The sequence below is a fragment of the Filicampus tigris genome, chromosome 6 (assembly GCF_054856515.1).
Source record: "Filicampus tigris isolate MCC_2025a chromosome 6, RoL_Ftig_1.0, whole genome shotgun sequence".
NCBI lineage: Eukaryota > Metazoa > Chordata > Actinopteri > Syngnathiformes > Syngnathidae > Filicampus > Filicampus tigris.
Window position 1 is genome coordinate 721,564 of NC_141222.1, and position 25,066 is coordinate 746,629.

At 42.9% G+C, this 25,066-nt stretch overlaps 1 protein-coding gene across 5 annotated transcripts in view; it reads right to left on the bottom strand.

The window, feature by feature from the left end:
- Positions 1-23,725, bottom strand: part of mtus1b (microtubule associated tumor suppressor 1b) — a 46,329-nt gene extending 22,604 nt beyond the window's left edge. Inside the window, exons 1-4 of one of the 5 annotated variants that reach the window (XM_086032542.1) lie at positions 22,963-23,725; positions 11,698-11,810; positions 11,288-11,605; positions 75-141 (exon numbers count right to left, since the gene is read on the bottom strand). In XM_086032542.1, the coding sequence (XP_085888668.1) occupies positions 75-141; positions 11,288-11,605; positions 11,698-11,810; positions 22,963-23,083 (619 nt within the window). In that variant the 5' untranslated portion in view covers positions 23,084-23,725. Of the gene's footprint in view, positions 1-74; positions 142-4,623; positions 4,900-6,265; positions 6,410-11,287; positions 11,606-11,697; positions 11,811-22,962 lie in introns of those variants that run through there. The other 4 variants (XM_086032541.1, XM_086032545.1, XM_086032543.1 and 1 more) reach the window with 4 other exon arrangements.
- Positions 23,726-25,066: the final 1,341 nt, after the last annotated feature.

Consider the following 25,066-nt stretch of genomic DNA (forward strand, 5'->3'; position numbering starts at 1 on the left):
GCACGCCCGTGACCCTTGTGAGGATAAGCGGTATGGATAATGAATGAATGAATGAATGATTTGAGAGTGCTTACCCAGCTCGTCGTTGAGCTTTGCCAATTCTCGTGACAAGTCCGTCTTCAGCTTGAAAGCCTCTTCACACTGCAAAGAATACAACAATCAAAGATGAGAACGTGTCTTAACAATAACAATAACGCATTCAATTTGTTCCGACACCTGATCTTTCACGATTAACCATGTACATCTTCATCTGCCACAACTTGAGGTACACAATCTAATGAGACCCAATACAAGAACCGTATTTTATAGGAAAGATAAAAGATATTTGTGTGCTTTAAAATGGTATTGGATTGCGATTTTGTTGCAAATTGTGGTAGCCAAAACATTAGACACACGCCACAGCAATATGTAATGTCAAAATGCCTGAGAGAGATATGTGCTGGCTCCAATGTAATCGATGTGTATCGGGCAATTAACCCCCTCGGATTATACAAGGTATGACTCAAAGACAAAAACACGCATAGATAGAGTATATGTGTCCCCAAGTTTTAAGGTGCACAATTGTGAAACGGTCTTATGTGATTTCTCTGATCACTTACTAGTTAAGACTATAATTTCCCCAATAGCCTCGGTTCCTAAAGGCTACTGGAAACTTAATACCCAGTGCCCTCAAAATGAAGAACTGATAGTGGTATTGAAACAAGAAATACATAAAATTGTTCAATTAAAAGTATTAACAAATTCAAATATTAAACTATGGGAGGTGTTAAAGAATAGAGTGAGAGACTTTTTCTAATACAAAAGTAAAGAATTAAATAAGTTGACGAATGAGGAATATGCTTCTTTAATACAGAGATATGTGGAATTGGAAAATAAAAAAGATAGGTTACCGTCTGAAGATGAGGCTTTAATAGATATGAAATAACAAATAGAACAATATAACGATAAATTATTATTCAATATTTCTAAACAAGCCAATTCTGATAATAGAGGTAATAAATTACATTTAACAAATCTATATAAAAAACAACGGCAAGGAATGTATATTGATACGATAAGAAATAATGCTGGGCATTTAGTCAATAGCGAAAGGGAAAAAAGAACGTCAATTAGAGAACTGTGTGCCCTTTCATATCAGAGAATTCCATGTGACATGCAAGCAAGGAAGACCTTGCTAAAAAATATCCCCCCATATAATATCTCTGACTCTTCTCTACTAATAGGGGAAATTAAAAAAGAGGAGGTAATCAGTGCAATCAAGCAACTCAACAAGGGCAAAAGCCCAGGTCTGGATGGACTCCCCACTGAGTTTTATCAATTGTATTGTGATGATGTTTTAGAATTATTTAGAAATATGTTAAACAAGGGTTTACAGAAGGGGTGTATGGGAGAAACATTTTATCAAGGAGTCATGAATTTACTATATAAAAAAGGTGACGAGACGGATATAGGTAATCATAGACACTTGACCATTACGAATACCGACTATAAGATCCTTGCTAAGATCATAATGAACAGGATGAATGATATTTTAGGGAAAATAATAGACAAGGAACAAATTTGCGCCATTAAGGGACGTGTCATGCGGGATAACCTATGTATACTGAGAGAAATCATGAGTAAGCCAGTGTCTGAAAAAGGATTTTATATAATAGGATTAGATTTAAAAAAATCCTTTGACTGTATATCAAGGAAGTACCTATGGGCCATTATGGAACATTATGGCTTTCCTGGAACTTTTATTAAAATGATCAAGTGCCTATATGCTAAATCTACAGTGAAAATAAATGTAAATGGTATGTTGAGTGAGTCTTTTAACGTCGAGAGAGGAGTCAAGCAGGGATGCCCTTTGAGTGCCGCCCTATATATATTAGCGATAAGCCCACTGATTAAAAATATTAACATGGATGACCGTTTATCAGGTGCAGTGGTATGACATTCTCGTAAGGTGCTTGCCACTGCTTATGCCGATGATATAACGGTCATCATAAGGAATCAAAGGGAATTAAATATTGTTACTCAATATTTTGGAACCTATGAATATGCATCGGGAGCAAAGTTAAATCATTCCAAGTGTGAAGCTGTTTGGTTAGGTGAGGTAAAGGACACCAAATCCATTAACATACAAGTCAAACGAGAGATCAAAGTTTTGGGTGTCTATGTATGCGATGGTGATTGTAGTAATAGGAACTGGATCGATAAATTGAATGTAATTAAAGAAGAAGCTCAAAAATGGGAAAATAAGAATATGAACTATAAATTAAGAATAAATACATTAAAAACCTATGTTATGTCAAAGCTCCTATTTCTGGCCAACCTTTTCCCCCCTGATCATAACACAATGGTAAAAATTGATAAACTGAGTGTGAATATGGTCTGGGGGACTACAAGAGAGGTGGCAAAACGCGATCTTTTGTACAAACCCAGGGAGTTTGGTGGCCTGGGAAGCATAGAACTACGCACAAGATTAATCGTAGCTTTCGTTAAAAATATGTATCTTGCCTTCTCCAGGAAAGCCCAACGCATTGGGGACCTGGCCCTCTGGAGAAAGAGGAGAGGGAGAGCCAGAAACGGCCCTTACTATAAACTCGTTTTCGGAGATTTTATTGCAAAACATGAACAGCTAAAACTAGACTGGAATGGTTTAACGAGTAAAATGATTTTTAAAAGAATAAATGATGCAAAACATGGAGGCACTGTCGAATTTAAACATTTGAATGTGAAACAGAGCCAGGAGGTGGCTCAAGCATTGATAAAGCGAAAACCCATGATTACAGAAAAGATGAGGGCTACAATCTGGCTTATCGCCATAGGAAGGCTCCCCACGAGAGCCATGGTTTCATGGAGCTGCTATGTAAAAACAACAAAATGCCCTGTCATGAATTGTATGGAAAAAGAGACACAAGAACATCTTTTGATTGAATGTTGTAGAGCTCGGGAGGTGTGGACAGCTATGGAGAATATAGGCTTGAAAATTACAATTAATTATGTCACTATTATGTATGGTTTACTTGATGTTGACATACCTCCCAAAGAAAAAGATATTTTCCAAACAGTCATTTATGTTGCATGTGTCTTTATGTTGAACACCAGGAGTATTATGACCATGAAGAACATTATGATAGGCAGCGATGTTGTGGTAAAGCAAATATTGGCTTACTTACGAAAGGAAAGAAAAATTGACAAAAAAAAAATGACTACCCATGGCAAATATTGGACCTGGACTCTTGAGTGCGGCCCTTTCCTTTTTCACTGTCTTCTATGTTGTTGTTTTTTTGTGTGTGTTTCAATCCTGTAATTTTGTAATTGTAAAATAAAGTTTTGTAAAAATCGTAATGCCACATGATGACACACCAAGCTACAGCCACAATAACACATATCTTGAAATGAATACCTCTCTGATCATGACATAATGAGCATTATATTGGCACAGGGAGAATTTTGTTATAGTTTTGGGAATGGAATTCATTTGATTGTTTAAGTGGATCTATAAAGCGTGTACACTGAAAACTATTTGAAGCGATATTTACTTGGGACAAAAAAATCTAGTAACGTTTTTTCACTCAGACATTCTGAGTACATTTTACAAGGAGAGTTTTTGAGTAAATTTGACTTGCTTAGTATTCATTTATGAAAAATTAAATTAATATCTCACAGTAGGAGCAGCATGGCTCAGGTGGTACAGTGGCCGTCTGCCAACCTGAAGGGTTAATAAACTAATACTATGCAAATAAAATTGACCCAAAAACTCTCCTTGTAAAATTTACTTTGAATTTCTGAGTGAACTGAAGTAAATATCGCTCCCATTTTTTTCAGTGTGCTACAATATAGCAGGTTCCCACAGAAAGCAATTCAAAGCTGCAGAAAGAACAAAAGTTGACACCTGGTAGAAATGACAAAATGAGAATTTGCCAGCAGAGGAAATCTCTTTGTTCACATGAATTCCCTGACACACGTTCAGTCGAACACGTGGGTGCTTCCACGAATCCATTCACACAAGCACAGGAACACATGCACACACCAGATGACCACATTCAGCGTACTTTTCTACACACTGACACACAAGCACAAAATAACAGCATAACAGCAGTGCAATTTAGAATGTCAAAAGCGGATTCTGTTTGTACCTGCCTGCCTACTCAAACACACACGCACCTATACACACACCTACACACACCCGCATGCACACAAACGCCCATGCACACACACACAAGAACAGCCATAAAGCCCATCTGTTGCTCGAGGGGTCAGTTAAGTGAAAAATCAGACAATGACTAAGGAAACAAAGTCAAAAATAAAGTCCAACCCCCTAACTCGCCCAAGCAAAATGATACAAATCTGGTAGAAAAAGCACATGTCATAAAATAACTGATAAGGATAGTTCGAGCTTCACAATGGCAGTGCTTCAACACTCCATTACTTAAACACATTCAGGATTCCAAAGTAAACTGTGTTTTTTTTTTAGTAGTCATGAGAGAAAAGCAGCATTTAAATCACAAAACTGAAATATTCTCCTCATATTTGTCACGTTCCTTCTTAAGCCTGGATTCAGTGTTAAGACTTTGGACCATGCTTCACAAAGAATTATCACTGCAGTGAAGAACATTAAAAAGACACACACACCTTACGTTTCTTCTTGCGAACACGAGGAGCCTTGTGATGGGCTTTGCTGGCCATGGAACCCATGATGGTTTCATTGAAGACACAGCCATACACACTGGCACACACACAAACACGCAGACACCCCCCGCCCCCAAAAAAAAAAAAAACATACACACACACACATGCACTTGACTTTTCAGTTCATTCTCAGTCCCTCATCGTCTTAGCAGCATATGACAAAATACATTATGTGTCTCGCCGTCTTCTCTGTGTTGCGGATGGCTCAATCAGTAACTTGAACTCCACCCACACACTACCTGTTCCCCAGAGAGCTCCTTGTCCTCCCTCCTCCCGCCATCCGTTCCGCCCCTTCCAGTCTGGAATAATGTGCGGTGTAGGAATTCAAGTTATTTGGACACCCACTTCTCTCTCACCCTCTTTGAGTACTCAAGTATTCTCAACTCCTTGTCTCTGGTATCTTGGTGCATCAGTCATATCCATACAAAACTTGACAAGATGCAATAAATGGAAAAGCTCACTACTTTCTCTGGCTGTTTATCATTATTGTTCAGAAAGGACAACAATAGTGAAAACATAATTTTTATGCACAACTTTGATAATTTGCAATGTCAAATTAAGTGCACCACTTGTCCCTGGCCATTTTCTCACTTAAAACAGCTTGATGTTTGACAAGCCTTGTGACAACAGCAAGAGACCCCCGAAAATCCCTTAGGGGAAGGTGTAGGCATCAAGAGTTCAGTCATTGACACTTCGAGTGCAGGAGGCAGATTAGATAATCGCATAATTCACGGACACATTATCTCAAACTAGCAAATCAAAGAGGGTTGGTGCAGCGGCAGCTGCATTCCTCCACTACACTAACAGTAACACCCTCCACCCTCACATCTACTTTCCACTATCAATAAACCAGTCGGGAACAAACACAAAAAACTTTAACAGGCATTTTATTGCTGGTATGGGAATTTTCTACAGATAAATGGATACTTTTCCTCAGAGAAGTGAAGGTATATAGTGCAGTGTTTTTCAAACTCTGTGCTGGTTGCAAACCAGTGCAAAAAGAAAGAAAGAAAGAGAAAGAAAGAGAGAAAAAGTGGAAAAAGGAATGGAACTCCTTTGTAATCAAAGAAGCCTTTGTAATTGAAATAGTCATTTAATCATTGGTGGGTCAAACTGCCATATCTTAAAACCTTTATTAACTGTACAAGAAATGTTTTAAGCACATTACACTATTAATAGTCGTAATGTGTGACAGCATACAGTAAATGTAAAAATATGTTAAAACGCTAAAACTCTCACATGCACTCTCTTTAATGGCAAGGAGGGTATAATAACATTTCTGTTTACTGATACACCAGACACATGCGATTTTTTAACAACTAAAATTTTTGTGCGATCGTGTCCGGCGACTTGGCTCGGAGCCGCGCCCCCATTGTTTACAGCCGGAATCAGCTGTTCGCACTCCTGCGCCGGCTCCCGGGGCGAGACCCGATATCCCACCTGAGCTGAGGAGGAAGAGACGGGGATCTCGTGCAGGGGTTAAACGCCGGGAAAGGAGGAGACAATACCATCCCGTCCTCCCGTCTGTTATCATGGGGAATGTTAGATCGCTCCCCGACAAGATGGACGAGCTAGCGGCGCTTACCCGGCATGAGAGGGACTTCCGGGAGGCTAGCCTGATGCTATTCACGGAGTCGTGGCTAACAGCGCTAACGCCGAACGCGGTCGTAGAATTGGAGGGCTTCCAAATCATACGCGCGGACAGGACGCTGGAGAGTGGAAAGAGGAAAGGAGGAGGGCTGGCTGTGTTTGTGAACGATAGATGGTGTAATCTTGGGCACATCACGATTAAGGAGCAGCTTTGCAGCAGGGATATTGAGCTGCTAGCTGTTGGCATGAGGCCATTCTACATCCCGCGAGAGTTTAGTCATGTGATCGCGGTCCCACCAGCTGCCAGCGGCGACACAGCCTGTGATGTCTTGACTGCAGCAGTGAGCACTCTACAAACATAGCACCCAAATGCCCTGATACTTATCTCTGGTGACTTCAATCATGCCTCCCTTTCCTCCTCTCTGCCTTCATTCACACAGTATGTCACCTGCCACAGCAGAGACAATAAAACACTGGACCTTTTCTATGCCAACACCAAGGAGGCATACACATCACTGCCCCTCCCCCCGCTGGGCAAAGCTGATCACAACCTAGTGGCTCTCCAGGATCAGAGAGGGGAAAAGGTCCTACAGGAAGAGGATGGGGGAGCATCTGCTGCAGAATAATGCCAGGGGAGTCTGGAGGTGCCTGAAGATCATCTCAGGCCACGGACATCCCACGAACCGGACTGGGGGGGACCTGCAGTGGGCAAATGAGCTGAACCTCTTTTTCAATAGGTTCGATCAGATGCCTGCCCCCACTCAGTCTCTCCTGCTGCAGCCTCCACCTACTCCTCCTGCTGGGTGTACCCCCTCCCCTCTTTTCTCCACAGTCTCCAGCTCCCAGCTACAGCTGACAGCCACCACTCCTTCCCGCCCAGCAGCAGCCCCCAGCTCCTCAAATCCTGCGCAGACCAGCTGTGTGGAATTGTCCAGCACATGTTCAACCTGAGCCTGAAGCTGGGCAGAGTCCCCCAGCTGTGGAAAACATCCTGTCTGGTCCCGGTGCCAAATACCCCCCACCCGAACTAGATCAACAGCTTCAGACCAGTGGCGCTGACGTCTCACCTGATGAAGACCCAAGAGAGACTGGTCCTCGTCCACCTGCGCCCCCGATGAGCTCCTCAATGGACCCACTCCAGTTCGCATACCAGCCTGGCATCAGTGTAGATGTGGTGTAGATCTACCTCCTCCACACTTCACTATCCCATGGAGAAGGCGGGGAGCACTGTGAGGATCATGTTCTTTGATTTCTCGAGTGCTTTCAACACCATCCAGTCCACCCTATTGGAAGACAAGCTGGAGCGGGCGGGAGTGGCCCACCACCTCACCACATGGATCCAGGCCTACCTCACAAACCGGCCACAGTATGTGAGGACACAGGACTGTGTGTCTGACGTGCTCCCCTGTAGCACGGGGGCCCCGCAGGGAACTGTCTTGGCTCCCTTCCTGTTCACCCTCTACACCTCGGACTTCAACTACAGCACCCCTACCTGTCACCTGCAGAAGTTCTCTGACGACTCTGCGATTGTCGGCCTCATCACAGGCGGAGATGATCGGGAGTACAGAGGACTTACTCAGGGTTTTGTGGACTGGTGCCAGCAGAACCGCCTCCTGATCAATGCGGGGAAATCCAAAGAGATGGTGGTGGATTTCTGTAGGCGCCATCACTCTGCACCTGCACCAGTGAATATCCGAGGAACAAATGTTGAGAGGGTCTCAACTTACAAGTACCTGGGTGTTCATCTGAACAATAACCTGTACTGGAGCGACAACACAGACGCTCTCTATAGGAAGGGTCAGAGCAGACGCTTTCCTATTCAGGAGACTGAGGTCTTTTGGGGTTCAGGGGACACTCCTCAGGAGCTTTTATGACTCGGTTGTTGCATCAGTCATTTTCCGGGGAGTGGTCACCTGGGCAGGCGGTGTCTCTGCCCGGGACAAGAAGCGGCTGGACAAACTGATCCTGGGCTGCTCCCTGGACTCTGTGGACTCAGTGGGGGACAGTAGGATGATGGTCAAGCTGTCATCAATGCTGGACAACCTGGCCCACCCCCTCCAGGGCACCCTAACAGCACTTAACAGCTCCTTCAGTGACAGACTGTTACACCCTCGCTTTGCAAAGGAGAGATTCTGAGAGATTCCTTCTTGCCTTCTGCTATCAGACTCTTCAACAAGAACATTGTGTAGTCTCTACAAACTGGCGGACATTAGTGCAATCGTGCACTCCTGCACCTGAGCTTGTATCGTGCAATACCCAACATTCCCCACTACTGTTAGTCTAATTTTATTTTTATCCAATGCTGTTCCTTACATTTCACTGCAGCATTGCAGCACTGTCACTTACTTAGAGTATTTTTCCTCTGTACTATGTACAGGCTAAAATGAGTGTTTCTTCATACTTTATATGTAGATGTATGTTGGTGTGTATAGACACATAGTTACTGCGTATATTTAGATAGGTTTGATTCTGAATGTTTGCCGTTAATGTTATACATCAATGGCTACATTATGCCGCCGTCTCTGTGTGATCTATTTCTTTGCTGCTGTAACACTGAAAATGTCCACACTGTGGGATTAATAAAGGTCTTATTATCTTATCTTCTTATCTCATATTCTAACATTTTGAATTAAGTTCTTTTGTCCATCCATCTAGCCATTATCTTCCGCTTATCCGAGGTCGGGCCGCGGAGGCAGCATCTTAAGCAGGCAGGGTAGCCCAGACTTCCCTCTCCCCCCAGCAACATCTTCCAGCTCGTCTGGAGGGATCCCAAGGCGTTCCCAGGCAAGCCGGGAGACATAGTCTCCCCAGCGTGTTCTGGGTCATCCTCGGGGTCTCCTGCCGGTGGGACATTCCCGGAACACCTCACCAGGGAGGCGTCCAGGAGGCATCCTAATCAGATGCCTGAGCCACTTCAACTGGCTCCTCTCAACGCGGAGGAGCAGCGGCTCGACTCTGAGTCCCTCCCGGATGGCCGAACCTCTCACCCTATCTCTAAGGGAGAGCCCGACACCCTGCGAAGGAAACCCATTGCAGCCGCTTGTATCCGAGATCTTGTTCATTCGGTCATGACCCATAGCTCATGACCATAGGTGAGAGTAGAAACGTAGATCGGCCGGTAAATTGAGAGCTTCGCCTTTCGGCTGAGCTCCTTCTTCACCATGACAGACCGATACAGGGTCTGCATTACAGCAGACGCTGCACTGATCCGCCTGTCGATCTCCCGTTCCTTCCTAACCTCACTCGCGAAGAAGACCCCAAGATACTTGAACTCCTCCACTTGAGGCAGAATCCCATCCCCGACCTGGAGAGGGCACGCCACCCTTTTCCGACTGAGGACCATGGTCTCAGATTTGGAGGTGCTGATTGTCATTCTGACCACTTCACACTCGGCTGCGAACCGTTCCAGCGAGAGTTCGAGATTGCGGCTTGAAGAAGCCAACAGTACAACATCATCTGCAAAAAGCAGAGATGCAATACTGAGGCCACCAAACTGGACCCCCTCTGTCCATAAAAGTTATGAACAGAATCGGTGACAAAGGGCAGCCTTGGCGGAGTCCAACCCTCACCGGAAACGAATCCGACTTACAATGTGGTCCAAACTCAGACATCGGTGGTACAGGGATCGAACAGCCCTTATCAGGGGGCTTGGTACCCCGTACTCCCGAAGCACCCCTTTTCAAGTTCTTTTGTCAGTTATAATTTTGCTGCTTTTGTTGCTTTTAGAGTTCCGTCAAGGTACCGTTTCGGTATCTGTATCGAGGTATTTTATGCAGGTATATTATCAAAGTAAAAATGTTGGTATCGTGACAACACTAATGCACTTCGTTTGCTTGGGAGGGAGACCACTGACAATAATCATCCGTGAATCTGCATTGTTTTGAGTAACAGGACTTAACATTTGACTTTAATGTAATCCCACTTGAAACATGAAGCACAAAGTTGACATATGTGGTGATAGTAGTAATTTAGCCAGACAGAAGGTTAATTTATTACATGCGACAATCACGTGACGTCATCTTTATTAGAAATCTCCATAAATTGAGGAGCATCGCCTCATTTCCCCCAAATATTTCTACCTCCTCTAGCTTCGCTACTCTGCTGATATGAGATGATAAAAAGATAAGCCTCTACATGCAGGATCATATTTACGTCCGTAAACACTGTGCCACATGACATTGTTTTTTTTTTTAATTGCACGTCACTCAATATCGTGCTTTGTGCGCATGCGTATCACGTCACGGATGCGTTGTGTTGACATTAGAAGTCGTATTTGCTTGTCTAATGCACATAAAAAGATCGGCTTTAACAAAAAATCTGAATTGAGCATCATACGCTCCAGTGTGAAAGTAGCCTAAGTGTCTGGGAAAAAAATGATCCAAAATAATGCTACACACACACAGCTAAATAGGAAGTGATTGTTACAACGTAAGTCAGCCGGGAAGAGTGGGCTAGATGATGAAAAGTACATTAACATTGAAGATAAGCGATTCAGAAAATGGCTGGATGGATGGATAATATATTGAATACCGTACATATAATATTACTAATGTGGTTTGTTTTCACATAACACACATGCTGGCCTCCCTTCACTGGCTCCCAGTGCATTTTAGGGTTCATATGCTTCTATTTGTTTACAAGTCTTTAAACGGCCTGGCCCCGGCGTACCTCTCCGAGCTCCTCCACTCCTACGCACCTTCCCGCAGCCTCAGGTCTGCGGACCAGGCGCTGCTCAAGGTGCCGAGGACTAAGCGGTGCCTCGGAGGGGATTGAGCCTTTTCTGTTGCTGGTCCTTCCCTTTGGAATGACCTTCCATTGAATGTTAGAATGCAAGACCCCTCTCTGTCCACTTTTAAAGCCCGTTTGAAGACACATTTCTATTCTTTGGCTTTTGATCTGACGTGAGACTGAGTATGTATGACTAGACCTCCTAACATCCTTCCCTGCCAGAGAAGAACCTGGCAGGTTATATATGTAACCTCACATATAAGAATGAAGCATGAGAAATGAAATATACCTCATTGAAGAGATGTTGAATCACTGTAGCAAGAGCCTCCACTTTTTTATTCGCTTGGAGGAGCAGTTTCCAAAGATGGCTGGCCTGGTTTTTCTTCTCCGTAAGCTCTTTGCTCGGGTTCTGTTTAGCTGCGACTGCAGCGGGCTTGGGTGCACTTTGCAAACACGTTCCATGTTTGGGGCTGGACCGAGAACCTATTCTTGCTTTGAACGTGAGTTCAGTTGCTCCCGTGGTTCCTAACCCAGTGTCGATGGAAACAGTGACAGGCACTGGAGAAACTGGTGTCACTGGTGCATTAGCGTTAACCACACCTGGTACCTTGAAAAACATGTCACATTAATCTTTTTCAGATTCAAAGATTTCAAGAAGCACACACTATCACATAAATAGATAATCAGTGGACTGCATACCGGTACTCGTGATGGATTCTGCTGTTTGTTTCCTGCTGCAAGTGCTGGAGCTGGTGAGCTGCTGGGATTATTTGTGGATCTTGTATGGACACCCCTGGGCTTGTTTTTGCCAACTGCAAAGAACGACATCCTCTTATTCTGTGGTTGACACGCACAACATTCAACATGGTGTGAACCCTTTTCCACACAGACATTTGCACACCCACACAGTGAAAACTCAGTCAGACCATTACAAAATATTGCTGTCAACACAGCAGGGTAACAAAATGAAACTGACTCTAAATAAAAGAAAAAAGCAATCCTTCAACAGAGGGACAAAATTGTATAGACAAAGGGGGAAATGAAATCCAAACAAGCAACACACACAAAATTGTCTCATTCATCTGTTGTCATAAGCGAATACGCCCTTTTGACTGTCTCGGCTTAGACAGATCCATCATGGGATTGTGTGGTATTTATGGCATGAGCGTGGGTATGCGTGTGTGTGTGCGTGTGTGTGTGCATGCAAGCATGCATGTATAGCTCCACGTAAACAGTACAATTGAGTTCAAACAGGCTTTAGCCTATGGACGGAAGCGAAGAAGAATGTAGATTGTGATGTAAAGCCTGTATCGTGGCACCCTTTGCGTTATTTGCAGATGAAACTGAAACTTTAAAAAAAAAAAACAATTTTCATTTGACCTAAATCCAGATAAAAAAATAAAAAAAACTCAGAAAATGCACAAATTCCTCACAGCTCTGAAGAAGACAACTTGAGGAGAGTGTGCATTATCCCACTGATGTATCGCGTATGTGTATGTACCCAGAGCTGGGCATTCTGACCTGTGTGACGTACCGTCATTCACCGGTTCGCCTATCCACCACCTATGACGGACGCCCATTTTGTAAGCGATAAAAGATAAACGGGGAAACTTAAAAAAATAGTCGGACTAAGCGTCTAAGTAATAGTCTATTTTCACGCCTCCCCCCCAACCCATTACATGGTATAGATGCAAAGGGTCGCTTCTCTGCTTTCAGAATCCGTTGTTACATTACATTGCACAAACGGTTCATGAATTACAGTGATATGAAAAGCATGTCATCTTCGTCACTTTCCACTATGATGCATGGCTTCCCCCGCCCCTGCGCCATAATGCATGATGTGGTATCGACAGAAAGATCCACTTCTCTGCTTTCAGAATCTGTTGGAATTGAATTACCATCTTAAACGGTTCTGGAGTTATGGTGATTTGAAAAACGTGTGTCATCTCGGGATGGTACTAAATGGAGATGCATTTATCTTCGTGCTGCCGTTTCATCTTTGTTGTTCATTTAGGCATTTATATGGGGTCAGTCTTTCGTTTCAAATATTGCCCAGCAATGAAAATTTTCATTTTTTAAAATTGGTTAAAATTGGCTTACCATAACTACAATCCCGCGGTACATTTTAGCCAAAGGTACAATCCTCGTGGATGAATGCACTTTTAAACCCTTGTTGTCAATACTAGTGCTCTTGTGGCGGCTGCTTCTCCTTTGTTGTTGGCAATGGCTTCTTTTTCTTCTTCTTTGTCGGCTTCTCGTTTTTTTAGTTCATCGAAGTTGGTAGTCGGAATCTCGGAAACGCCAACGGAAGCCTGTTTAAAATGATAGTCGGACCGGCCAATTACTATTTGCTCTGGCCAGACAAAATGGAGGATAAATGGACGGTGGAAAGGCTTCTTTTGTACTGCTAACTTCTGTCAGAAACAAGAAAGTGGTGCAGTACTAGTCTGAATACAGTCTCCCATACAGATTCCCAAGACCATGCTCCTGAAATTAAACTTTCTCTTTTCCATATGTTTACATTACACAGCTAAATAAATATTGTAGTGTGACTATGTTATAGCCGTGGAACAAGAACAGCGTTTGAAAGCACTGTACTGTGCAGAAATCAAATGAATTGGCCTGTTGTTTCCTTATGACATACAATGTTGGTAATTGCTATGAGGAAATAATAAGACAAAGCCATTTAAGCAACAATGGAAAATATGAAGTGACCATTTGGACTTCAAAAGCAGCTGAAATGGCTTTTTGAAAAAAGCAACAAGCAAACTCGCAGTTATTGTTTAACATAAAAATACTATATTAAGTATAAAGAACCTGATTGTGTTTGTTTTTTGAGAAATGTGCTCATTAATTTAAGTTTGAGAACAAGCACAGTTTCCTTCATTGCTGGCACGTCACTAAACACACATTTTGTATCATTATTCCGAACATGATGACAGCAACAATCACTGCATCTTGGTGCCAAAAAATCAAATAAAAAATCAAAAAAAATCAAGCGCTTTGTTCTCTGGCGCTCTGGCAATGACATCATCGATTAAAATGATTATTACTCGCTGCTCGAGTGTCTAATAAAGTTATTTTGTTTATTAAAATTCTGTTGAGAGTACATTTTAATGAAAATTATGTCTTTCAAATGAATGAGAAACAGTTGGTGGAGCGCCTATCTTGTTCCGTGCGGCTCTCGCTCTGCGTGCGTGTCAGCTGTTATAAAATACAGCTGGTTTGAAGCCGAAGGAAAGGAGACACAGTAAAGCAAACGGCTTTATTGCACTTCACTTCGAAGAAGAGGAAGTAATTGGGAAGTATGGCACCCAAAACAACTCCGTCCCGAGCACTCTTTTTTTCCATCGGGGAACTATGTCAACAAGCACCACATAAGCTCATTATTTTATTTATTTTGACTGTCTGGCATGCACTACCCACAACGTCATGACTATCACATCTAACAGCCTATTTTACCACACGCGACAGGGCTGCTCCTCCTCCTCGCCAGGGGGACTTTTTCAAACAATTAAGCCTTAGTCTCGTCAATATTAGAGCAATTAATCCTCAGTCTCGTCAATATTTTGAAGCCGATGTAACGCCTCCTCTACTCTACTAAGATTAAGCAGAGCTGCCAAATTGACTGGGACGTGTAGTTAAAGGAATGATGACTCTTTACTATTTTTATATTGTTTAATACCGTAAAGTTGCACAATGATAATGAAATCTATACAGAATTCGGAAAAGTCAAGAGGCCAGGAGCATCCTCTACCTATATACGCAGAATAATAACATATCAAACTTTGAAAACAGTCAAAACGACTGCTCTCGTACTCCTAGTGTTAATTAAAACCATTGCAAAATTTTGGGGCCATAATTCCAAAAGGAAGCCAGCACTAACACAACACTGCTCAAAAGAAACCTGCAGTGAAGCATGGTGATACCAGCATCATGCTTTGCAGCTGTTTTTCTTCTGGAATGAGGGTCATCAGTCAAGGTGGAGGGAATTATAAATAGTTCCAAATACCAGTCAGCATTAGCGCAAAACTTTCAGGCTTCTGCTACAATGTGAGAAATATCAGAAAAGCCTATTAGAACACATGAACTTTATTTGGGGTTAAATAGAGGCACTGTAAAATGGAGATTTATCTTGAAAATCTACCATTTAAACAAGGCTAGACTTTATTTTGAAAATGAAAATCCAAGATGGCGGCGGCAGGCAGGCTTGGTGCATGTACAGCACCTATAGCATATAGTCTGATTTTAAAGTTTTTAGATACAGACCCTTGATAAACCTGGGAAAAAAATGTGTGAAACAATCTTAACTCATTGGACCAAATTAGAATCCAGAAGCATGGAAAACCTAACAAACATTTTGGATTTGGGAGCAACACGTTGGAAACTAGGGATGTGCGCGACTAGTCATTTAACCGTTTAACTGGCTACGATTTATTAAACGTTTAGTATTTTATTAGTCAGTTAAACACTGCATTAAATAGCACGCCTCTGCCTCTGTAAACAAGCTGAGCACAAAGAGTGAGAATTGCTCCACTGCCACCCCCCCACACACACATAGTAGGGGGCAGGGACACTAAGTTTGGGGAATAATATTTAGAAAAGTAAATTCTGAAGATGTCGAAGCTACCACGAAAACCCTCCAGCACCGTTTGGCACATCGAGGTGTTTCCTTTGGATGTGGTTTCTCATCGCTCCGGTAGAGTAGTTGTAAGCAAGTTTATGATGAACTTACAGGTCGATGATGGCGGAACCGCTCCCAGTGGGCAGATGAGCATCAGAGCGTTTATTACAGGCGCTGTGATGCTCACCGCACACCAAAGATTACCCTAACTAATTTGTGAAATGACTGCCCGCAATATGCTGCCGCTTTCTTTTGGTGAGGGCAAAGGGTTAAAAAAATTAATGCTATATATCGAGCCTGAGTACACGGTGCTATGCCGCAAAACAATCACGCCCCAACTCGAGAGTAACCACAACCAAATAAAAGAGGAGATGCTACGAGCGTTTGAGCGGGTCAACTACTGTATGTGGCCATAACTACATACGGATGGACGTCCATAGCCACCGAATCTTAGATGACTATAACGTGTCATATGTGGACGAAGGACATCTTCGCAGCTGTGTGCTTCAGACATGTGCCTTGGAGGAAAGACACACAGCTGAAAACTTGGCTGCTCACCTGCGGAGTGTGATGGGTACGTGGGCACTAGAAAATAAAGTCGTCGCCTGTGTGCATGATAATGCTGCTAACAATGAGACCCTGCTGGACTGGGAGTCAGTACCATTACTCATTACATTATTCATAATGAAATGTATTTCTCTTTCTATTGTCCACCATTATTCAGTCAGTTGTTGTTGTTACATCAATAGAATTTAAATTAGCAAACTGTCCTGAATGTTTGGGCTAAAATAGCCCCTAAATACACAAAGCATTTGCATTGTAAACTTTGAATTCAATATGTATTAAATTTAAAGTTTTCTTGCTTATAGACTAGTCGACTAGCCGCAAATAAAATTTGAGACTAGTCGGCGGGCAAGTTAGTCAAAATTCCCATCCCTATTGGATACCTTCTTACCTGCCCTTCTGCCCTGGTCTTCTGCCAAACACCGGAGAAGCACTACACCCGTTTGTACCGCTGGATTGAGAACGGCCAGCTGTGCTGTGTCCTGAGCCCAAGCGCCCCGGTCTGTTACAGCAGTCGTATCTGACGAGCAACTCGGACATTGATAGTAGTTCCATGGTCAAAACTGAGCATATTATTCGTGGGCGAAGACAAAAGGTGGCCACGTTAAATCCTGCCATTAAAAAACGTAAAAAGCTGCCTATCTTGCAAACAGTTAACAATGCCGTGTTCTTTAGCACCCCTTGGCTAGAACCAAGGGCTTACTGTGGGGGAATTTAAGATTTTGAAGCATTACTCGTAAAAGTGACCAGGTTAAACACGTATTCCTAGAATCCAACTTGGACTTTCTCTGTCTGTCTGAAACATGGCTCCACAAGTATTCCCCATCAGTTGCACTGACTGTTCCGGGATATACAATTTTCAGAAAGGACAGGACTGAGGGAAAAGGAGGAGACATTCTGATCTATGTTCGTAGCACCTTAGAATATAACCAGATCCAGTGGTCCATAGACAAGGACTTGGAATGCATTGGTCTCAACATTGTTCTGTCATCTCAATGTTCTTCACCCATATAGGTGTATACAGGCCACAAAATTTTTCCTAAACTACATTTTGTCAACAGCTTGACATGATACTGAAAGACAGTAATCTTGAAAAAGAAGTCCTTGTGATAGGTTTTAATATTAACTATGAAGAAAAAAATGGGGAAAAAAATTAAAGCCATAGCAACAAAATACAACCTTGTCCAACTTGTTAAAGGTCCAACAAGGATAACTTCTACAACCCAGTCTCAAATCGACTTGATGTTTAGCAATAGGCCAGATTGGATTATAAAATCTTTCAACATGGTTACTGGGTTTTCTGACCATAACCTAACCATTGTATTCAGAACGTTTCCAAAGAGATGGTGCAAATCCTACTTTGAACAAAGGTGGATATTTTGAAATTCCCAAAAATGAGAAAATTGAGAATTTTAATGGTAAAATGAATGAAATTAATTGGTGTGACTTGGTATTAGGAAATGACATAGGAGCTGAATGTCATACATTCATCTCTACAATTAAATCAATATCAAACCAGTATCAGTACCATTAAACCTACATGAATGACCTGTTGTCAGTATTCTCTGGATGTGAGATACAAATGTACGCTGATGACATTGTGATTTATCTACACGGGAAGGATAAGGAGGAAGTGGCAAACAAACTGTCAAAAACTATGGGATGTGTGTCCAAATGGCTGTTTAATTCATGCCTGCATTTAAATGCTCAAAAAAACAGAGTGTATGTTTTCTACAAGAGACCATCGGAATCCCCAGATCCTGATGTTTACATTGCAGGGCAAAAGATCAAGGTGGCAACAGAGTACAAATATCTGGGAATAATTTTAGATTCCCAGTTCACATTTAAAAATCATGTTAAAAAACGTTAACCAAAATTGTAGTAGTATATTAGACATTATATCTAAACACTGAAGCCGCTAAATTATTCAATTAAATCATGCCACATCTTTCATATTGTGTGAGCAGCTGGTCACAGGGCAGCAAGAACACATTAAAACCAATCCACTCTGTCAATAAGCAGGCTTAAAAGTCCTCGACATGAAACCTTTTCGGCATCACCACTGCCGCATACTGGACAAGCACAAGCTGCTAAATAGGGAACATTTTGTCAACTTCCAAGATGTTATTCTTTGTGTTTAAAATTTTACATGGCATGGCCCCACTTCTGCTCTCCAACATCTGAAACCTGAGCAGGAGGCAGACTAGATTTGCCGCCTCCAATAATTTATTAGTCCCTCTGAGGACGATTTTCCTTCAGCAAATCGACCTTTTCAGTCAGAGCAGTTCAAATTTGGAACACTCTTCCTCCCCGTATACATAATGTAGACACTCTTATGTGTTTTACAAATATGTTAAAATCATGGTTATTTGAGAAACAAATTTGCACACATTATGACTTCACTTTTTGACTTGGTTTGTTTTTGTGCTTCCTGCCTGCTGCTATTGTAACGCTGCTTGTTTTGTAGTAGTAATGTGTATGTAATGTGTTTTTCTGAATACGAATGTATTTTTATATGAACTGATGATGTAATTTTATTTTCAACTTCAATTTGACACCTTGCACAGAGACTACAGTTGGAAACTAGCTTTTTAGCTAAAACTGGCGCATTTACAGAAATGTTGGTTTCAGGACTGGAACAAATACTTAAGCAGGATAAAAATAAATATATACTCACGTCACAATATTGCAGCATGTTAGAAAAATAATAAATACAAAATAATATATGCAATCCCAAAAATAATATACAAAAATGAAAATAACAATTGGCAACTAAGTCATATGGTCCACTTGCATTGGGAGCCCCGGCGGGAACGCTGTGCACTGCACACGTTTGGTCTGCTCGGAGAGGAGAAGAAAAGGAAGGAGAAGAAGAATGAGATGAAGAAGGAGCGTTGGTGTTTGACCGCAGGAAATTTGAAACCTGAATACCGCAGGACCTTCATTTGCAACATCGGAGAGAAGGAGGTTTTGCTTTGTAGATGATGACGATTGGCAAAACAGACAAAAAATGGTTTTGACATTGCAATCAAGTAGTCGACACTCTCCTCCATGCAGACTGAACGTATGCAGTGCACAGCATTCGTTCCCGCCAGGGCTCCCAATGGAAGTAACTACACGCAGTTGGGTAACTACTAGTGGCGCGTTTGAAGCGTGTCCACAGCGGTTTGAGTAGTAAATTAGATTAGATATTTTTTATGAATAAGGATGGAGGGACAAGGCCGGAAGAGTACCCAGGTCGCGGACGGAGGTTGGACTGGCAAAAAAGGGTCAAGTGCCCAGCTCTGCATTTAACATTCATTTCCCACATGCTACTAAGGAAACAAGCGCTGTCACTGTCGGTATATACTGTATATGGCCTGTCAAAAATCCTATGATTGTTTATGTCAATTAAACCACATAATGGCACACATCACACATCAACTAATTAAAGTTAAGCATATTGAATATTCAATAACACACAATGGGTCAATCAAGTTAAAAAATGATTAAAATCAAGACGTACCATGACCCACTTAAAAGGTTGATACATCCTTACTGATTTATCTATCCATCCATTATGGATACCGTTTATCCTCACAAGGGTCGCGGGGTGTGCTGGAGCCTATCCCAGCTGTCTTCGGGCAGTGGGCGGGGGATACCCTGAATTGGTTGCCAGCCAATCGCAGAGCACACAGAGAAATAACATCCGCACTCACAATCACATCCTGGGGCAATTTAGAGAGTCCAATCAGCTTACCATGCATGTTTTTGGAATGTGGGAGGAAACCGGAGTACCCGGAAAAAACCCACGCAGGCACGGGGAGAACATGTAAACTCCACACAGGGAGGCCGGAGCCGGGATCGAACCCACGGCCTCTGAACTGTGAGGCGGACGTGCTAACCAGTCGATCATTGTGCCGCCCCCCTTACTGATTTAATCATTCATAAACAAATTTATGAAAAGGTTTTACCAGAACCTGTTTTTAGTGATTATGTTAAGTCATTTTGGCTCCAGACACATTTTGAACTGGATTTTCGATTAGAAGCGATAAGCATCACTGGCCTTGATCTTCATAAAGAACATCTCCAACCAGTGGCCAAAATATTAGAACAGCTCTCTGTTGGGATTGGAAAATATTCCAGTCACTTTAACAGATACTGTACATCCTCTAATGTCCTCATCTGCAACAGCATTAGAGAAAACTCGACATCAGATTAAAGCTTGCACCGAAGCACAGTGCAGTGCTTGTGCGTGCGTGCGTGTATGCAAGTGCACTGACTAAAGCCTCTAACCTACATTTTTGGCTGATGGCAAGCAGCAGTGGGGAAGTGGGTCTGTGGAGCTCAGACAGAAAAAAACACAGTAGCCAAACGTGTAGCTGGGCTCAGATGGCTCAAGAGGAATGACTTACATCACAACAGCAACATGATGATGTAGCCGTGCAGTCAAAGCACAGTGGAGTGCTTGTGCGTGCGTGCGTGTATGCAAGTGCACTGACTAAAGCCTCTAACCTACATTTTTGGCTGATGGCAAGCAGCAGTGGGGAAGTGGGTCTGTGGAGCTCAGACAGAAAAAAACACAGTAGCCAAACGTGTAGCTGGGCTCAGATGGCTCAAGAGGAATGACTTACATCACAACAGCAACATGATGATGTAGCCGTGCAGTCAAAGATTTAAGGAAGGAATTATCAACTAAGTCCAAGCACTAATATGTTTTTTTTTTTTTTAACATTTCTTAGTAACTGGAATGAACACGAAAAATAGGCATGTGCAGCTATATTACTGAAGCCAATGTGAAGCGCATCTTGACATACTGCCTAAGATGTGATACATTTGTTTGAAGCTCAAACTACATCACAAAACCTTCCATAACCACAAAGATGTGGTCAAAGATGTATCCGAAACCCTGAACCTCTAACTTGACCTTGCAAATGAATAAGGCAACGTGCAAATGCCTACAGTATAGCCACGCATCAACAGAGGCCACAGCCACATTAGAAAATGAAAAACACTTTCTAATGGACTAGTTAAGAAAAGCCAGCTCTCGATCCTTGGCTTGTTAGTAGTGTATGTGTGTGAGTCACGTGGCTGCTGTCCCTCTAGGCGTGGGTAGCACAGCTAAAATGAGGGCATCATCTTAGCTATTCATCACGCCACTGCTGAAGCACTCGTGCAGAAAGCTTCAAAAAATGCACACCAATTGGTGCAGACACACGAGTGTAAAGACAACTGATGGCCTTATTGTACCTACACAACCACAGCGGCTATAGAGAAGAATAAAAAGCCCCGCAGCTAAAGCGAGATGGAGCAATAATGGCTGCCAACGTGGAAGCTGAACAGTAGGAGACGGGAGGCAAGTGGCTGTTTCGAAGGCAGATTTGAAGTACAGATGAGGACAAACAACAATAAACAAAAACAATCAGTACAGATACAGTATGACAAACATCATCCAACAAATAAAGAGGTGGAAAAATATTGTATAAGACATGCAGATGTAGTCTGAGCTATTTATGTACAAGTTATGGCGTGCACTTGCCACTGGCTTGTACTACATCATTTTTATCAGGAAAATGCGCCCATTTTTGAGACGGAGAACAGGGGGCAACAAGATTTTAAAAAAGGGACGGACTAAGCAAGGGTGGAGGTGGATTTTAGGCCGGCCCATTAATAGTCCCTCATGTGTGTGACGTGGCCGTGAGGCGGTTCTCCAAGCACGGTCTCTATTTTTCTTGTCCCGGTACTAGTAGATGTCCACAAACCACAACGATAATCCCACACAAGATCCACCGTGTGTACAGGACGCTGTGTGTAATGTAGTATCCCCCGGTGCTGATTGACCGCCGCGAGGCTAAAGGTTAATTTGTTTAGCCGTGCCGAATGGCCAGGTTTTCGGGGCTTTGCTCCACGTCCCACCACTCCAAACGCATCATCCACGCCGCCCCGCACGGAACCACACCCACCCACACTAGCTATATTGACTTCAATTGAATCGCGCCGCCAGAAACGCCTTCAACGGAATCAGCGAACCAATCAGCAAGCCGAAGGGCTGAACCATGGAAGCGCTCCCTGGACCGAGCGTCACCGCCCATCCGTTCAGAGACTGACCTCTCTCACATCAGCTGCATTGACATATAAACAATGACCGCTGTTAAATAAAGCAGTTACATTACAACTCTCGACTCGCTCACTTCGTCTCCTTACACACATACGTGTGCTTGCAAGCGGTTCGTCAAACCATTAACCCAGAGGTAGGTACCCATAAGGTAAGCAGATTTGAATAATAAATTAGCCAGCTAAATAGCTTTAAACAAACCTCTGCCGTTAGCATTTCTACCGTGGTGACGCTTTTCTTTTTTTTTTTTGTTGGTGGGTGCGGGCAGACGTAAGGACGGAACCGCTTTAAAAGGACGAGGACGGACAGGGTCGGAGGACGATCATTTTTATGAATAAGGATGAGGGACGAGGGACGAGGCCGGAAGGGTACCCAGGTCGCGGACGGAGAACGGAGCCCAGCTCTGTTAAAAACAATACAAGTTTCATTGCTACCTAAAGTTTATTTATCTCCTGTAAGGTAGGGTGGATGAGAGCGGACTAAAGGGATACTTAACAATGGTTGAAAACAAATGACAGAGAGGTGTAATGGGAAAAGGATGTGAGAGATAGATGGCTAAGAAGGGCATGAATGAGTGAGGGGAATCACAACTTTCTCAAACAGTTTAGACTTTTGTCACATCAACAACATGGTGGCTGATGGGATGATTAAGGGAACACAGAGGATAGTGTCATCTCCAGACCTGTGTGGAAGACCACTGTATTTTTCCGATATCCGGAGAGCAGCTGAAGATTTTGGAAAAGTCCTTTGGCTGTCAGCTTCACATGGAAGTCAGACAGCGATAGTCTTGGAGACCATAACATCTTCTGTGCTTGTCCTCCAGAAGTGAAAATCCTCTTCAGTTAAACCAAAGCTGATGGAAAGTGAAGCAATATTTATGCTGCTGTTAAAATGTTTCAGCAAAAGGTGCCTCTCATCTGTTTGATTTATTCAGCAGTTACCCTTTGTTGCCTTCTTGTTCCCCAGATAAATTTGTATAAATGCAATATTATTTTTTTTTTAAATGTCCTGTTTCTGATGTAAATAACCTGAATTAAATTGTTGCACAACAAAACAGGATCTCTGATTTTAAAAACGTTTCTGTACCCCACAAAAAATCACGGAACAAGAGAATGTGAAAATAAAAAGTGGAAATCCATTAACCAGTCAGAGAGGTAGGAGCTGCACTGACTGAAGACGAGAAAATGGCACCAAACGAGCTGTAGATTTCACAGTTGTCAAGGTGGTAGTGAACCACCCAGCGACAAAAGATGGAGAAGGAGAGAGAAAGCAAACGGGGAAGGGGCAAAGCCGTATTGACGTGCTGTGAGGGAGGGAGAAAGGGGAGGAGAGAAAATATCCAATGCTGCAGCTGATTTGTTGTCTTCTGCCTCCGCTTCCGCACGCTGAACACAAACAGCCACCAACTCGATTTACACTTAGTCGCAAAGAATGTAATGTAAGCTATGTGACAGAGCGCTAAAAGCTTTTTTGCTGCAGTTCTGAAGGTTTGGAAAGCTGGTACACATAATCATCGACAGAGGGGAATGCTGCAAGCGAACGGAGGGGGAAGGGGCGTGAGTGGGATTTGAATGATCTAACCCCGCTCATTTACTCTACCTTTCTCTCTCGCTTTCCTCCTCTGAGACCTTTTGCTTGCTTTTTGCTTACACTTTTACATCTACTCATACATTTTGTTTTAATAATACATAATGGAAATAAATATAGTTGTATTTAATTTTAATCAGACGAAATATGAGTCAAGTACCATTTTAGTAAGTGGTCACACCAAGAAAAAACATTTATAGAACAAAAGTATCGATTCAGCATGAATCAGATACAGTTCAATTGGATGAACTGTGTTGGCTGCTTCAAAGGAACCCTGACTCTCATGAAATATTTGCTCTAGATCAGTGGTCAGCAACCACTCCGGAGCCGCATGCCCCTCTTTCATCCTTATGTTGCGGCTCTGCGTGGCTTGGGAAAATAAATTATAAGTGTCCAATTGAAGTGCATGTTATTTAAGAATAAGAATAAGAATGCCTTTATTGATCCCACAGTGGGGAGATTTTCATTGTTACAGCAGCAAAGATATAGGTCACACAGGGACGGCGGCATAATGTAGCCATTAATGTATAACATTGACGGCAAACATTCGGGATCAAACCTATGTAAATATAAGCAGTAACATGTGTATATACACATGCATATACACACCAACATACATCTACATATAAAGTATGAGGAACACTCATTTTGGCCTGTACATAGTACAGAGGAAAAATACTCTAAGTGACAGTGCTGCAGTGCTGTAGTGAAATGTAAGGAACAGCATTGGATAAAAATAAAACTAGACTAACATCCATCCATCCATTATCTGTACCGCTTCTCCTCACAAGGGTCGCGGGGCGTGCTGGAGCCTATCCCAGCTGTCTTTGGGCAGTAGGCGGGGGACACCCTGAACTGGTTGCCAGCCAATCGCAGGGCACACAGAGACAAACATCCGCACTCACAATCACACCTAGGGGCAATTTAGAGTATCCAATCAACTTACCATGCATGTTTTTGGAATGTGGGAGGAAACCGGAGTGCCCGGAGAAAACCCACGTAGGCATGGGGAGAACATGCAAACTCCACACAGGGAGGCCGGAGCCGGGATCGAACCCACGACCTCTGAACTGTGAGGCGGACGTGCTAACCAGTCGACCACCGTGCCGCCACTAGACTAACAGTAGTGGGGAATGTTGAGTATTACAGTAGTGGGGAATATTGGGTATTGCACAATATGAGCACAGGTGCAGGACTGC